A 16,910-nucleotide genomic window follows, 5' to 3' on the forward strand; every position below is an offset into this window, starting at 1 on the left:
CTTATTTTCTTTATTTAAAAAAAAAAAAGAAAAGAAATTCAAGTTGATGAGAGTCTCTGGGTATCAAAACTGTGCGTCTTTTTCCCTGCTGTGAAGCACTGACACAGCAAAAATAAGACAGGGCAGGGGACTGCTGCATGGTCCACAGAGACTGTACAGGCTTTGGACCCAATGGAGAAAGGTTCCCATCTGTCCAACAGCACGTGGCTCCAGCCTAATCTGTCTCCTTGGAGCTAGAGGATCACAGATGATGGCATAAAGCCCTGCAAAGCAGCACTGTCTCAGAAGTTGTACAGCTACACTGAATGCCACTGGCATCAGAACCTAAACACTTCTGAAACTTCTGCCTTATTTTTCACCCACTTCTCCTGAAGCACAGGGGAATTTTGGGTGGCTGCAGCAGAGGAAGACAACAAGCCCTCTTTCTGTCTACCCAACAACATTGTGCGTTTGTTCCCCCACGTATTAACGTACAAGGGAGCCAGCATGTGGCTCAGACTTAGAGCTGCCACGTCACTAAGGGTCCTGGGGAATACAGGTAGGTATGGAACAACTGTGCAACCCCTCCAGCCTCAGGTGAAAGCCCAGAGCCTCGTCTATGTGAACAAAGTGATGTGCGGAGCTGCTGGGACTACAATCCCAAACGGCTGCCTCAGTGCCAACTGGAATAAAGGCAGGCAGCAGAACAGAGTCAGCCGTAAGCAACAACGGGGCGTTACGCACCAAGGGAGCAGTGGCACCTTCTAAACACTGGGTACAGAAGAGATGGACAAGACACTGAGTCAGCCTGTGAACAGATGGACATGTTCTCCTGTGTCCAGATGATGGCAGGGAAAGATGGCTGTGGCAGATCTTCAGGCCCACCTCCCGCTGGAAGCGAAGCTGCGGCTGAAGGAGAAGCTGACCTCGCCGTTCTTGTACTTGCCCCAAGCTCCAAAGGGCACTATGACAACCGTGCAGTTGTCTTCAGTGCCAAACTGCACTGCCTGAAAGGAGAAACACAGTGTCAGCCCTGATGCTCCAGAATTTTCGACAGGATATGCCACCATCCAGAACCGTGGTGAGACGCTGGCCATTTCTGTCTTTGCCGATGACATGTTCAGCACAGGAACAAGCTGCAGTTACAGTGAACTGTGAGCTAAGCAAGTTAATTGAACTGATGCCTGGCAAGGAGGTGGCGAGACCCAGGGTAAGGAAAAAAGTCCAATTCACTTGGATGTATGGTTGTATGCTTGGGGTTTTTTTAAACCAAAACAAACCGAAAAAACCCAACAAGCACATGGTGCCCAGAGAAGCCCTGGCATTACCTGCTCAGTAACAACGTGGGCAGCTTCAGCAGGATCATGGCACTGGCTTATGGAGTCGCAGATCTCCTGGCTGTTCACTATGAAGTTAATCCCATCTGTGGTAAGGACCAGAAAGCTGTCGTGTGCGTGATGCAACTGCAATAAAGGCACACAGAATGCACAACAAAGGGGTGAGTGCTGCAAGGCAGATTAACTGCCTTCATGTTGTTACACTCTGTTGCAAAGCACTTTTTCCAGGGGTACTGCCTGCTCTCCTGCTTTCTGTGCAAGGACTAACTGGAACCTCAATTCTTGGCTAGCCAAAGGCTGCACCTTGAATCCTCAGGTACATCCATGGGTCACACAGACTGTGTTCCCTGTACTGGAGGAGAGTGTCTTAAGGTGCTTCCAGTTCTAGGAAGCCAAAAGACCAGATCTATTACAAAAGACCAGATACATTATCCAGTAAGCAAAATTCTTTCTGAAAGCCAGGATTTCAAGGGAGACATCATAGCACTGCAGTCACCTCCCTAAACCCCTCAGGCCTAGTGGGTGGCATTTTTATTAGGGCCAGTTGAATGTAAATTCCTGGGGCCCTGGGAGGTGCATTGGAAAAAATTAACAAACAGAATGTGAGCTGAAAGGAGAGCCTTCCTGCCAAAGCGAAGGCAACTGTGCTGAATACCTTCTGGGTGGTTAATTTGTATTCCACACAACTACAGAGCTATGGTAAAATGCGTCCAGCTGCCCTTTCCTCCTCCCCCTTTCCTCTCAACTGTGCAAACCTTTACCTATTCTACTTTTTTTGATGGTGGCCCATCCATATCCCACCTGGTTCTCAGTGATGGTTCTATACCAGCGTTCACCTCAAAGTTATTCATTTGACCACAAGACCCAAACAGACTAATTATTTCATTAATAGATATTATATGTTATCTTTCTTCCCTTATCATGTATTTTTCTGTGAGAAATGGGTTTTAGAAGTTGATCTGGTTGAATCTAGTACCAGATTCTTTTCTGTCCTTTTAGTGTTAATCTGAAACAACTTAATTAGAATTGCTCTCTGGTTACTTCAGTAAAAAACAACGTGGCCATCAGGCTTCACCTTGGCTCATGTCGTGTGGGTGCTGCCACCTGCATCAAATACCTATGATGCCCCTTAGTCCGAATGTTGCTGTCCCTGCCAACCAGACCTTCTTTTACCTGAACCCTTTTTGTTTCTGGCTGGGCTATCACACCACTGTTTTTAAGATCCAAATCTCCTATGCTCCGCGTCATTGCAAGTCTACCATTCACGTGAGGTCGTCCCAGACTGTTCCAGGAAACGAAGCCACCGCACTTCTTAATCCTGTCCAGAGGCACAAAAGGAGAAGTGAACACGAGTTAGTGCTTCACACCATTACCCCCCTCTCTATCACAATTTCTGTCCCTAGCTACAATGGGGAATGAGGTATGGAGCGTCTAAGCTGGGAGACTGAGGGTTGGCTTTAGCTGTTAGAAGGTTCCATGGAAGGGATGTGTCTTGGTGGGATGAGTCCTGACCTGGGAATCACAGTGCATTTCTTCAGGTCTTGGTTCTAACTTGGCAGTCTTGGACAAGTCTGAACAATGTAGTCATGGCTCTGTACTGAATCTTAGTTATGCTGATCTTACTGCTGAGACAGTTTATGCTCGTGGAGGGCTTTCCACATCCACAGTCCTCTAAATGGAACCCAGTGAGTTAACTGGAGCTGTGCTGTTTACTGCCAGCTCAGAGGTGGCCTCAGAGCACTATGTTCAACTCTCTACTTTCTTCTGGCCCAACCCAGCAGCAGAACACAAGCTCATCCTGACTGGAGGCTGTGCTCTGGGAAGCCCCATCATCAGCCAGCAGGTACCTTTCCTTCTCCTCCTTTCTTTCTGGAGTATGGTCAATGGTGAGTTTCATGGCCTTTCCCTTTCGGCACAGCAGAGCACGACTGTCTCCCACACTTGCCACCACCAGCTCAATGCCATCCCGGAGCAGAGCCACTGTTGCAGTGGTCCCAGAGTTCAGCAGAGTTGCTATAAATGTCAGATGAAAGAGAAGTTTTAGCACTGCCTCAAAGCGTGGAACTGTTTATAGCAGAAACAGTTTCAACTGGTAAAATGAAGACAACATGTGCTCTACATAACCAGTAAGTAATTGCTTCTAAGTTTAAACTAAATCTACACATTAAACAAAAAAACAAGAGCAAACATGCATGCATGTAGGACTGGGGAAAGAGAGAGGAAGTGGAAAGGATAAGTATTTCTGTGCACCAACATGGCTCCTTGCAAACAGGGCAAGTGGAATAAAAGCACTGCAAGTTACATGGGCATCCTTTCAGCCTGTAGCAAACAGTTTTTTCTGTCCCACTAGCTCAGCTTGAGTTACATTGATATTGTCCTTATCCCTGGGCACAGTGACTGCACAGGTAGCTCACCATAAAGGTGATGGCTCTTCCCTTCTGTTAAGTGGTGAAGCAGGCGACTGAGTAATAGTAATTGTAGCTCCATGTAGGTCACCAGAGGAAAAGCAACAGATCCCTCCTTTCCCAGTCTGTGGCACCCTCCCATTGCTGTCAGAGCTGTTACACTCCCTCTCTGCTTCTCCCAGCCTTGCCAAGGGAAGAAGGGTTCAGCCAACAGGCCACAGATCTTTTTCAGGGGGGAAACGCTACTCCCTTCAGATCCTGCCAATTTGCTGGAGGTGAAAAGGTGAAGCTGGATTCTGGGATTCTGCCTTGCCTCGTGCCTGCAAACTGATGCAGTCAGGTGGCAGTGGCTGCCCAGACAACCTGCCCCAGGGCACTGCTGGGATCATTTACAGGGTGTAGACTGACTGCCTAGAGGGCAAAACAGTGGCCTGGGTGCTGTGCTCCTTCTCCTACAGTGAGCTGAGCTGGCTGACTGCACTCAGGGACCTTGGATTAACTTGGGCAAGTAAATTTAAGGGCTTTTCATTTAGATTTCTACAATGCTCAGGAATAAATAGAAGTGCTCGAAAAGAAGAAATGTGAGTCTGCATATTTTAGAAAAGATCTGTAGTTTTATCTGCAGTGAAGAAAAAGCTTTCCTTTTTTTCTTTGCTTTTTTGAAAGGAGTAGTCCCATTTTACAGTTAGTACCTTCCCTTCCTGCAAATTCTGCAAAGGTAACCCAGCGAGAGTTGCCTGGAAAACAGCTACTCCTGCTGACTTGAGCTATTACAGTAAAATGTCTGGCCAGGACAAGCTATTTGCATTCACAGCCAAATCCCCTTGAAAGGCCCTCTGTGGGTCACCTGCATTCTGGGCTTTTCCAGTTGTTCCAGTTTTTCAAAGCAAGCCAATTCGAGGTGAGTTTTGGGCTTACTTAGGAATGTAAATCCCCAGTTATATTCCTGTTTTCATGTCACTAACAGTTAAATATCTTTCTATCACTGCTTCTGCAGAGCTCAGCTACAACTATCTGGCCCTGCAGGCCTGACTCCAGGGAATGGAGACAGATCTGAGACAGGACTGCATGTTTGATCCCAAGGAATGCCAGCCAGCCCCATCTCTAACCAGCTGCCAGCAAACAGCAACAGGAATGCAACTGCTCTGGGGTCTTGACAACCTCTTTTCCCAACCCTATGAGGCCTCAACACCCTGTAAGTAAAACAGAGCTGGGAGTAAACTGAAGTGCACAAAGCCCTGAAAGGTGCATTGAGCCTTGTTGTGCAGTGAAATCAGCGAGTTGATGGATCAAAAGGAAAAACACCCTCACAAAAGTGTTAACTAAGCTTGTGTTATTATTTAAAACAGGTATTATTACTGCAGCAGGGACTTGGTTTAGCTGTACACTGAACCAGCACGTCCATCATGAACATTGGCCAAGTCAAACCGTGGACTATGTCACGGCTGCCATGCAGGCTGTGATATTCCAAACTAGGTGCTGGCAGCTTTGGGCTGCTCAGGCAAACACTGACATCTTGTTTCTAATTTGAAGCAAGGACTAGTCTGGTGCAGCCTCACTTTGAGGCACACTACGAAAGTGAGATGCTAACAAGTACCACTGTGATTAGGAATTTAAGTGGAGCCAGTAAAATACCTGTTTTAGCCAACAGTTAAAAGAAGTGAAATAAAGAACCTACATAAAACTACCTTCTTTTTTTTTTTTTACAGAAAATACATTTTACTTAGACATTAAAATTAATGCAGAATTGCTGCTACTTTCCCATTTCATTCTGTGGTTTTGGGACTATGCTGAGAAACACAAGATATTTCTGTAAAAGTTAAGATCCGTAGCCTTTAATTCATAGAAGACTGAGAACATTTGGGTGAATCTGCACCTTTTGAGTGCAAACACGCAAAGAAAAGAGCTGCTATCACAAAATCAAGCAATGGTATTAAAGAACAAGTCAAGATATTTTCCAGAATTGTGGTAATAATGGACATAGTGACTTGATAGTTTATTAGTTAAATAGCACTTCTAGAAAAAACACAAATGCTGCTCATGATCTCTTCTTGGAACCAGTTCATGATCTGGGTAGGGATGCAAGAACATGGATGCAGCATTATGTGATTTCTAGCACAACTCCAACCCACAGGAATGATGATGGGAAAACATTTCTAATGCTTTACGACAACTGCTGCTAGTTTATTTAACAATACAAAATGTGTTGCATCAGCATATGTATTGGCTTTTAACAATTAAAGAGTTTATTTTGTTTTCCTAACAATATCACTATAAAACTAAGATCTTTCAATAGGTTCTTAACACTCACTGGACAACTTTTACTGCAAGTCATCTCAACTAATGTGACAAAGAGGATGTGGGAACCTTCCAGTAGTCCAGGAGCTGGACTCCTTCACCTGGGACAAAATTAAGCAGATCTCTCTTTCCACTGAAGCCCAGCACATGTCCAGGGCCTCCAGTTCTAGAGCTGCTGACCAGGTACAGTGTCTGCCACAAATAACACGCACACAGAGGCAAATAGGAAATTCACCCAGGGACTTTGTTCAAACAAAATAAACCTGCAACACTGGAGATGAAAGAGTAAGGGCTGCAGAACAGGGGAAGTATCACTCTCAGGTTTGCCTGCACTGTCTGTGCAGGTCAGATGGGAAGCACTTCAGGCTTGCACGTGCACCTCTGGCCACAGATAAATCAGCCGCAGTGTTTCTGGGGAATTGCCACTGTTCTCACCCTCTTTCTATAACTGTGTGACAAAACCACCTTAAATTCAGCCAAAATAAAATCTACATTTTTTTCCCCCTGTGGAGATAAATAATCAACCAACAAATTAACCAAAGAATTTTATCAATGCTAGAGGGCCAGCTGCCTCATATATGGCAAGAGTGGCCACTTTGAAGAACATCTTTAGTACAGAATATGGCCAAATCTGTTTGCTCAATTTATTTATATATATATATATATATAACACCAAAATGGGGAGTCCAAACCAGTGCCAACCAACTGAAATGGGGTCATCTTAAAGGCACTGAATTGTGAATTGTTCTGACCCATGGGAAATATGCAAAATTAACACCCCTTTAATATTGTAATTAGTAGCTTCTAACTTGATTAGGTTATAATCAGGGTCCTTGGATTAAAAGGCTTCCTTTGCAACGTTGATGGATTTAGGAGATACTTAAGTACAGTTTCTGCAGCTCTCTCTTTTCCTCAGTGTTGCAGGTTAACATATGTAAAGAAATAAAAAATCATTTTTTGAATGGCAACTTGAAAAAAAACAACGAACCCAAACCCCACTACTTTTAAAATTTAATTATTTTTAAATAACTTTTGCTGTTTGCTCAGCATAAAAATGTTCAAGAGGTGCCTTTCAAGCATAGATACACCAGTTTATACCTGGCTATGTTTTAATGAGATGGCTATTCCAGAAGTGAGTGGTCACTGTGGTTAGAGCTGGATGCACTGACCGTGGAGGTCGATGGACAGACCACCTGTAGTTTTCTCTGAGCAGTGGCTCACAGTGAACAGGATCAGTAACAATACCTTGTGTGACTGCACTGAGCCAGGAGAGGGTTTATCTTACATTTCTCCAGTTCCCTCAAGCACACAATTCACATTCTTATTGCAGTCCTTGCTGAGTAAAGCTATTCAGCCTTTACATTTCGGTTTTTATGGCTGGTCAAAAATATCCAAAAATTCTGCCCATCTGAGGCAGTTGTCCCATGGATAATGACATTGGTTGGATGTGAGCTTCCTTTGCTGTGCCCTATACCTAAGTTTAGCTGTGCCTTGAAAGTGACTGGATATATTTAAAGGCGTGGAAGGGAATGAAAATGCATTTTTGAAGAGATACCAAACACCAAGCTCCAGGGCTCAGGCGTATCTCCAAGCTGTTAATGATTAGACAGGATTTAGGCAGAGGACAGATTATTCCAGACATGCCTACAGCAAGTTTCTTATGCCTTTGTGTGAAGCAACAGGTACAGATCACTGTCAGAGTGACAGTCTCCAGCAGGCCAGCACAACCCTCCAACAGCACTAGTGAATTGCATGCCAAACACAGTAGCAGTACCTTTTTTTTTACTATTGAAAGCTTGCAGTAACTATTATGCTATGTATTTTCCATCTGTAATTTCCAATATTTTATAATTGTAAAGTGACCTACAAAGGGCTATGCTCTTGAAGACATAGGTAGGGGCTCCAACAAGGCACATCTCTAGTTCTGTTAAATTTGTGCCATTATGTAAGGTTTTTACTCCTTAAATAGAAAATACAAACAATGCCTTAAACATGCAATCTTGGCTACAGGGATTTGTCCCAGGACTTAGGTTCCTTCAAACACCCAGGTACACACCCAGGTCAAATTTGGCTGTGTGTTAGCAAAGACCTGGACATCCTCAACATGCACTTTTATTTTTTTTTTTTTCAGACACAGTGAAAGGAACGAGCCCTGGAAGGGCCATTTACTGGAACAAGACTAAGCTATCATTCCCCACTTCATCAGCTGTGGCCAGGTTTCTAAAGGAGGTCAGTCTTGGGGAGCATCCACCATATCCCAGACACACCATTACACAACCAGCCACCATCTTCAAGATATTGTAGCAACTGTCTGGACTGTCACATCTAGAATAGCCACAATTAATCAGACATTTTGCTGGCAAACTGAAACAGTTTGGAATTAGGCTTCTAACAGACACATGCCAAGCACTGAAATTTTATGTAACTTTCAAAACATGAGCAACAACAAAAATATCCACACAAAGCAGTCAAAACATGGTATTGAATTATTTTAGCAACAGATATGCAACAAGTTTAATCCGTTCATAAATCCGTACCCTGTTACTCCATTCTTTGCCTTAGAGCTTGATTTTCAGCCAAGAGCACTGGGCACTTAGATCCTACAGGCTCCTTCAAGAGCTTGCAGGTGCTCAGCCTACCTGAGAAACACTGAGTGCCTGCCAGAGTGTGGCCCCTGTGGATGCCTGACAACACTTTTACCTTCTATTTTGCTCGACCTCAAGCTTTTTTAATTAAGAGGTCTTGTCCAGTATCCTGATAACCATTGCATAAGTTTGCTGGCATTAGGCAGCACCAGTTAGTTAAATGATATGAAAAAAAATCCTACAAGCAGTTCTAAAATGCTCAGCTTGCTGCACAACTTGTCTATGAAATATTGCTCTAATCCAGTTCTGTAAGTCTCAGGTACAAAATATTCTAATTGGAAACCATTTTCAGAATAACAGAATAGTATATCAAACACAGTTCTTCACAGTATATCAAAAACAACCCTTCTCCTCAAGGAGCCACTCTGACACTTAACAGAGGTTACTGCAATGAGCCAAACCAAGAGCTGTCCTACTCACAGGGGGGCAGGGAGGGGGATGAATAGATCTTCATGTTAATGAAAATTTGAGGTTCTGATCCAGGAAAGCACATAAACTAGCATTCAAATGCTGTCTTGGATTTGGGCTTTTAAGAAAACATACTTGCAAGGAGACTAGGATAAAAAGCACGTCTGCTCTACTGATGAGTCTCTCATGAGCTCAGTTAAAACTCACCCCATAGGTCAAAAGTGACTCTTGACTTTTTTACCACTGAAATACAATGGGAAAAGGAAATTTATAGATTTAATACCTTTAAGGGCTGCATTTCAGGACTGAAGAATTTTTTCCTGATACCTTAGCCTGTACCAAGGAAGAGGAAAGGTATGTATCCCTCACAGTGCTGCAACAGTCAGGCTACCTGTCCTGCCAGGAAATAATTTGAGTCTACCTAGATTCATCTAGCAGCTAAAGTGCAGGAAACCATTCCATTACTTGATTGTAGTCATTCCCTGCTTAAGAAAAGCAGCTTGAGAATACAGTATCACTTCAGTCCCTAGAGGACTTGTTGGTTTCCAGTCTTTCTTGGAGAGAAGACTTCTACAGTTTCCATTCTGGAACAACCTCAGTCATTTTTCCAGAGCCTGCACCAGCACTGGGACAGGTTGGGGTGGGGAAGGTGGGTTTGGTGGTTGGGGTCTTTTCATTGTTGTGGTTTGTTGGTGTCTTTTTTTTTAATTGGCCTTTTGTTTCTTGGGGTTTTTTTAAGATTGGCTAAACTGACTCTCAAAATTTTACTTATGGCCAAGAAAACTCCTGTGACAGAACTGGGACAGGCACCTCTATCTCCCTTCCCAAGTTACTCTCTATAAGCTCCAGTTGCTGGAACTGGAACTTCAGATGTACTTAGTCTCTAGACATGTACACAAGAACTTCTTTAACAGCCAGGATTATGGAGTTTAAAAGGGCTGGTGCTAGCTTTACCACAGCCTTACCACAGCCAAACTTGTTTTCCTCTTCACTGCTTTTTTCCCTTTCACACTCAGCTACTCCTGTGATTCTGTTTATGCAGAAGCAGTATCTATTGCATTAATTGTGGCTTATGTTCCTCCTCAGGTGCAGCAGCCAAGTTAGAAAGGGAACTTTGACACTGCTGCTTTTAAACCATAGGAATAACAGCTTCAAAACAAACAAACAAACAAACATATAAAAACACCACTTCTCCCACACACAAAAAACCAAACAAAACCAACCCCCCCTCCACGTTTCTTGCACAATAAAATTATGGTCCTTGCAAATCTAAATTGCTCTTTGCTACCTTGACAAACACTGTCCTTGACAGAATCACATTAAGAGAAATTCACTAATGATTATGCTAACATTCAGATTTGTAACTCCCACAGGAAATTTGATTGAGACTTTGGGTAGCTATTTCATTTTAAGGAGGTAAACCATAATTGTTTCATTTGCGGTTAAGTGATCAGAGCTAAATCCTGTGTTAAGTAAAACTGTTTTCAAGCACTTTTCTGGACATTTTACTGCAATACTACTGAGCAAATAAGACATACTTTATTGTCCGCACCCATATGAGTAGAATATCTTTTTACCTACCATCAGCAGAGAGATTAGCATGCCTTTCATAGGCTTTGTTTATTTCTAGAAAAGCTTTGCTCAAAACATTCTCCAAGTTCTCCTCCTCAGCAAGAAATTCCCTGGAAACAAACAAGCAAACAAAAAAACTAAACTTCTCTCCAAGAAATACACATTTTGATCAATCTGCTTCATACTCCTGTCTCCTTCTTGCACACATTGAATAATGCTGCATTTCAGTGAAAAGGTAACATGGTTTTACTAATGACCTGCATGGAAGCATAATCTTGTAATTCTGCAAATATGTAAGTTCCTCTTCCAACATCCAGGGATGGGATAGAGAGAAGAGTGTGTAAGCAAACTGCAGGTCAGCAATCACAGTGACCTTATGTGAAAACAGTCAATTCACACTCTCCCTGTGTTCCCAGTCATCTCCTGGATGGTGAGTACAATTGTATTTTTCTCTTGTCTTTGTGGGCTTGCTCCATAGGGCAGGCACCACACAGAATAAGTAGTTCATAGCACGTCTGTTCCACCTGATGCTCCTGCTGTCCCGTTAGGACAGGTGGCTACATAATCTAGGAAGATTAACAAGGTAAAACCCTCTGATTCTCCCTCAGTCCTAAGGAAGGAATCTCTGCTGAAATTTATTTGACACACATTCCCTTGATGTGCACTTACTTAATATATTTTTCCATGTACTTATCACAGAAGTCAGCTGCTGCTGCCCCACCATGTCCATCGTATACTGCAAAGTACAGGATATCCTCCGTCAGCTGAGAATAATCGAACCGGTCTTCATTCTCCTTGCGCTTCCCGATGTGGCTCGCGCAGCCCACGTTGGTCAGGCTCACTTTAGGAATCGGCTTCCCATACTTTATGCTTGGTGGGAGGAGAATAGGCTCATCAATGCGATTGTCCCAGATGCCAAAGGTGTCCCATGTGGTCGGCCGGCCGCTCCCGTCCGGATCAAAGCGGGAAGCACGGCGCTCAGAGCTGGAGACGTAGCAGGCGCCCGTTGGGCGTTTCTCGTCTTGCAAGAGGCGGGATGTGAGCACGGCTCTCCTTCTTACTTGATACCCTCCATTTCGTACCAAATTAATTAAAGTAGCTGTTGACATAACTTGTCTTCACAGAGATTCTCAGGAAAAAAAGATCCGGAGCAAAAGATACGGCAGCTGCTGGAATGTCTTGGAGAATAATGAGGAAACTGATCGGGAAACAAGAAGCGCGGGAAAGAGGAATTTTCAGTTACATCATTTAGGAAACAACGTCACCCTCGGAGCCTGCTAATCATGCCAAGCACAGCTCTGCCTGGAAGCAAGTCCAGGGCGGTCTGCGTGACTCACTGACAAACTATCCTACACTCAGCAGCCCACATTTAACCCGAGTGCTGCAGGCAGAACAAGGTAAGGCATTCCTGCTGGCCACCTGCCAAATGACATCCCCAATTTTCAATGGTTGGGGTGGTTATGATGGAGCAAATGAGAGTGATAATGACTTTACTAAAATATCAGTATGTGAAAATATGAGATGGGTTGTGAAAAATGAGCTTATCATACATGCTTTCCAAACATCCGCACTGTGGCTCCCCGGGGAAAAGGGGGAAGAAATGTATTTGCTTAGATTTTAAAGCGGTTTTTCATCTGCATAGGATATTCAGTTCTGTCACGTTTATGGAGGTCTTGAACAATACTTTTCAACACAAACCTGCAAAGTTAATTGTGATTTTTTTTGCGCTAAGAATGACCACTAAGAGTGTATCCTTGGACATCCATAATTGCACCCACAACCTTCCCCTTCAAACAAATCCCATGTAGCTATTTGCTGTTCTGTCTGGCCTGAACCCTGAAATGGATTCCTTTGGCTAACATAGGCAAGCAAGATCTTCTACTGGCTTCTCAGATCTCTTTTGCAGTCCAGATAAATTAAAACATTCCCCTTGGCTCAGCACAGACAAAAATTCACTAATGATGACTCATCTAGTATGCTGAAAAATGTTGAAGATTGGCTTCTTTGACCTTTTGTAGAGAAATAGCTAACTCAGTGAAACTCTGGGATGCAGTTTGTGGTAACTACATGTTGTTGCACCAGAGTAATTTGAACTGGACCATCAGATCACTGTAACTAATCACGCAAAATTTTAAGTGAGGGATTTCTGACTTAATTGCTTAAAGTTTGCTGAGAGCAAAATTATGAGTGAAAGGTATTATATGCCATAATAAAGGAACTAAAAATATCCAGGCTTATGGTGAATGCAAAAAAAAAAAAAAGGCACCAGAGTAGTCTGATATAATCTAGCAGCAAAGAGCAACACATGTACCCCAGAGACATTGTAATTCTGGGCTGGCATGCCTGGCTCTGGTACTTTCCCCAAGCCTGTCACAAGTGTATCTGTAGATCCGAAATATTTTTTTAAACTGTGTTTTTAAATAGCTTCATAAAATCCGTGTGCTTGTAAAAAACATGCAGTCAAAGGTAACTTAGTAAGTGGTTGCTTTAGTAGAAAATGGCACTGACACAGCTTTTGGGAGGTATTCATTAAACTTGTTCACAGCTCAAAGCATGTTGCTTTAGATGCTCTTGGTTTACCTTTCATGCAATTTCTGCATGGAAAGAGGAAAGGTTTCTTTACTTAGCACTTAAAAGTTAACTCCCGATTTGATAAAAGGCTGAATGTTCTGGAAATCACTGTTGTTGCATCAGTTAAATGTGGAACCACTTGGAATTTTAAGATTTTCCATTTTACTGCAGGTGATGGCAATATCACACCCTTATTTCAGTCTACTTACAGGTATTTAAAAACTGCTTTTTCTTTCCTGTTATCCTTGAATCGTAACAACAATACATTAACTTCCTTTTGTGAAACGCAGCACGAGCAAATTGAAAGCCTGCCAATTAACAAAACCCACACTCGTTTTCACTTCTGTCAGTTTGAGAAGAGAACATGAAATGCTACTTATATTTAGATTCCCCTGTATTCACAGCATGAATCAGAGGATCAGTCCAAATTCACAAGCTAATTAATGCATTTGTTCCCTATCAAATTCAACTCTCAGAAGGCCTCTTATTCCAGCCAAAAATAAATGCTGACGACAGTTTTGGTTTTCAAGCGTCTCTGCAAGTCAGGAGCAGGAACCTGCTCTTCAGTTTCTTTTATGTAAACAGTGTTGCTTTTAGCTGGACATACAACAGTCTGTGCTTTGCTAGCTGGTATGTCTGCAATCACGAACTGAGGTATTGAAAAGGGAGGGGGGCACTGCTGCTAAAGCCAAAGTGCAAGATGGACAGTTCTAGATGGAAATCTGCTTCGAGGCTCTCCATCTGATCTTGTTCACCTGTACGCATTTAACTCAGAGAAACAGTTCCTGCAGGCAGGAAGGGAAATAGAATGCCTAAGGCAGTGAGCGATTAAAACTGTAGTTCGACATGCGTGGTGCCCCTTTTTACAGGCTGGCTGCTGCTCGGCAGATGGAAATTTTCCAGGCTGCCAGAAGAAAAGGGGGGGGAAAAAAAAGGAAGCCCGGAAGAAAACGAAGGCATGCCTGCTGCCCCGGGGGATCCGACGTATGTGAAAAGGAATGTACAACTCCAAGTGCACTTGCCTCGCGTGCCTTCCCAACCCCACAGATGCAGGCAGGACCGAAGGGTACGTTAACTGTTATGTTAAGCTCGACTTAAAACAGAGGGTTGGTTTGTTGGGTTTTTTTGTTTTTTTTTTTAAATCGGTGACAACCTAATCTCGCCCCCCCCCTGCCTCGACAGCGAACTGCACACATACAGCACCAATTTAAAGACGACTCCGCTGCAATATACTAATCACGAATGACTAGTTTACTAATCACAGAACCGGGTTTATTCTGTGCATCGCGACAAAAGCTGCGCGGCTCGTCGCGCAGCGCCGTTCAAGCCCCCGCCTTCCTGCCATTTCCCAGCCCCGATCCTCCATTCCAGCCCTCTCCGTGCCGTGCAGCCCCGGGAACAGCGGCGGCCCTGCCGCGGCCTTCCCGCCCAGCAGCCCGCAGGGAAGAGCCTTCCGCGCCGCGGATCCCGCCCTGCTCCCCGCGGCGCCCTCCCTCGCTCAGCCCGGCCCGGCCCGGGGAGCGCGGCTTCTTACCTCTCCGCGCCCGGGCACCGGCGGCAGCGCCCAGCGAGACGAGAGCGGCGCCTTCCCCGTCCGAGGCTGCGAGCGCTGCCCCCGCTGCCGCCGCCGGCTGCGCCCCGGCCCGCCCGCCCAACGCGCCCGCCAATCGGCCCAGCGGCGGCGGCCGGCGGCCGAGCCTCCTCCACCGCCCCCGCCCGCCCCTCAGCGGGGGCTCCGGCCTCCCCAGGCGGGAGGGCTGCGCGGGGGGAGGCGGCGCGAACGGGCCTTGCCGAGCGGAGGCGTCGGGCTGGTGGCGTGTGTGCCTGCGCAGCGCCCGGTCGCACAGAATCACGGAGTCAATTAGGTTGGAAAAGACCTCTGAGATCAAGTCCAGATTATCACCTCACACCACCGTGTCAACCAGACCATGGCACCAAGTGCCACGTCCAGTCTTTCCCTAAACACCTCCGAGGGTGGTGACTCCACCACCTCCCTGGGCAGCCCATTCCAATGTCTCCTCACCCTTCCTGTGAAGAAATTCTTCCTAATGTCCAACCTAAACCTCCCCTGGCGCAGCTTAAGACCGTGTCCTCTCGTCCTGGGAGAAGAGGCCGACCCCCACCTGGCTACGGCCTCCTTTAGCTGTCGGCAGGTGGAAGCTCCATTGCGGGACAGCCGAGCTGTGCCTGCAGCTGCTGCCCCTGGGCTGCTCAAGAGGCCTGGGGAAACAGCGGTGACGTCTTTACGGAAAAATACATCTATAGATTCAAAACACTCTTGCGTGCGCTGCTCAGAGGTGGCCGCTTCTACGGGAAAAGCCCTGCTGCCTTCTTAAGTGACCCGTGTCCAAGTGGGACCATAAACAGATCATTTACTTTGTGCTGTGCTCCTACTGACACAGTCTTTGACCTTTGACGCAATTTGGCAAATCAAATGGCTCTTATTACAAAAGCCTTTGAAACACGCTGTCCCTTCCACGCTGTACTGTCTGCTGGGGACCAGGGTACTTGAAAACAGACACCTGAAGAGAAAAAAGAGAGCCAGTGCAGTTTCCATAGGAGCTTAAGGAGCTGTCAAGTTTATCCCAGATATTCGTGAGGTAAGAAGGCTTTTGTTTTGTTGAAGCAAGGGTTTTGGTTTGTTTGTTTTTACTTCAAGAGCATTATCTCCTCTAACTTTTCTTTGTGATTAACATGACTGTGCAAAAAGCCCTTTAAGACATGATACTGGACAAATAGGTTTACAAACTGACAATTTCAATTTCCCAACTAGGGACTTCACAAAGACACCAATATTTCAGGAAACCAAGTTCTTTGGTTTCCTGACTATGGCTACAGATTCTTAAGAACTTGGACCTCTGTATCTGTATTGAGTGCTGTTATTAGGTGGCAATCCTTAACCTGTCCAAGCTGCCACTAATATTAGCATCCACTGCAATGCACCTTTGCTGTGTTCTGAAAGAAGCTTGATGTCAGCTGTCTCCCTTCTGTATTCAGCAGGGGACAGCTAAGCAGTCCTATTGCCTACTGCACGATGTGCCTTGACTGCAAAACCCATCAACTTCTGGCCAGAGAAGCAGCAATAAAAACCCTCAGAGCTCTCAGTGTACAAGTCTACTTGTAGATGAAGAGTTTAGGTAAGCAGGGAGCACCTACCAGATTGTTCTGGTTTCCAGTTGTGTGATGTCTCACTCAGCATTTAGAATGAAATTTGACCTTGCAAATCTTTTGGGGATGGCAACACTGTCATCTGTCACTGCAGGTTGTTTTTCCCTGGTTCCCATTTTTCTCTGGTGAGACGGATGAAAAACAGTGCTCCATGGAAACCAGCTCTCCTGGCATTGGACAAAGAGCAGCAGATCTCCTGAGCAGAAATGACCCAGGCTGAAGTGTATCCAGACTAGCACAGTGATTTATTAAGAACAAAACCAGCACATTACCTGTAAAACAGGTATTGGTATTTACAGAGTGGCATCAGCAGGGGCTTCCAAGAAGTGTCAGGGTCATATATGATATGGAGGCACAAGTGCTGGGAGACAATTTCTGCCCCATATAGTTTGCAGTGAAAGGCCAGCGTGGAAATTATAAATGTTCATGCTGAGCCTTTATGTGCAGTGGAACTACCCTTATATTTACAGGGTTTTGGAAGGCAAGTGAGAGGCAGCTGAAGTTGCAGCAGCATGGAGTTTGAGGTG

The 16,910-nt window shown here is 45.0% G+C and overlaps 1 protein-coding gene and 2 long non-coding RNA genes across 3 annotated transcripts in view; 2 read left to right on the forward strand and 1 right to left on the reverse strand.

Moving 5' to 3' along the window:
- Positions 1 to 15,459, reverse strand: PPM1K (protein phosphatase, Mg2+/Mn2+ dependent 1K). Its single transcript, XM_018073419.2, has 7 exons — positions 15,339 to 15,459; positions 11,314 to 11,842; positions 10,654 to 10,754; positions 3,164 to 3,329; positions 2,490 to 2,634; positions 1,308 to 1,442; positions 1 to 986 (listed from the first exon to the last, which is right to left on the reverse strand). The coding sequence occupies exons 2-7, from the start codon at positions 11,751 to 11,753 to the stop codon at positions 855 to 857; spliced, it is 1,119 nt and encodes a 372-aa protein (XP_017928908.1). The 5' UTR covers positions 11,754 to 11,842; positions 15,339 to 15,459; the 3' UTR covers positions 1 to 854.
- The window catches only part of LOC112841091, a 25,256-nt gene continuing 22,597 nt past the window's right edge, over positions 14,252 to 16,910 (forward strand). The window contains exon 1 of the long non-coding RNA XR_003915747.1: positions 14,252 to 14,281. This is a non-coding gene — a long non-coding RNA (uncharacterized LOC112841091). The remainder of the gene's footprint in view (positions 14,282 to 16,910) is intronic.
- On the forward strand, positions 15,285 to 16,659 carry LOC108639839. Its single transcript, XR_001920775.2, has 3 exons — positions 15,285 to 15,815; positions 16,213 to 16,352; positions 16,478 to 16,659. It is a non-coding gene; the product is annotated as an uncharacterized LOC108639839 (long non-coding RNA).

The sequence above is a fragment of the Manacus vitellinus genome, unplaced genomic scaffold (genome assembly GCF_001715985.3).
Source record: "Manacus vitellinus isolate BGI_N305 unplaced genomic scaffold, ASM171598v3 scaffold_0_pilon, whole genome shotgun sequence".
Lineage (NCBI taxonomy): Eukaryota > Metazoa > Chordata > Aves > Passeriformes > Pipridae > Manacus > Manacus vitellinus.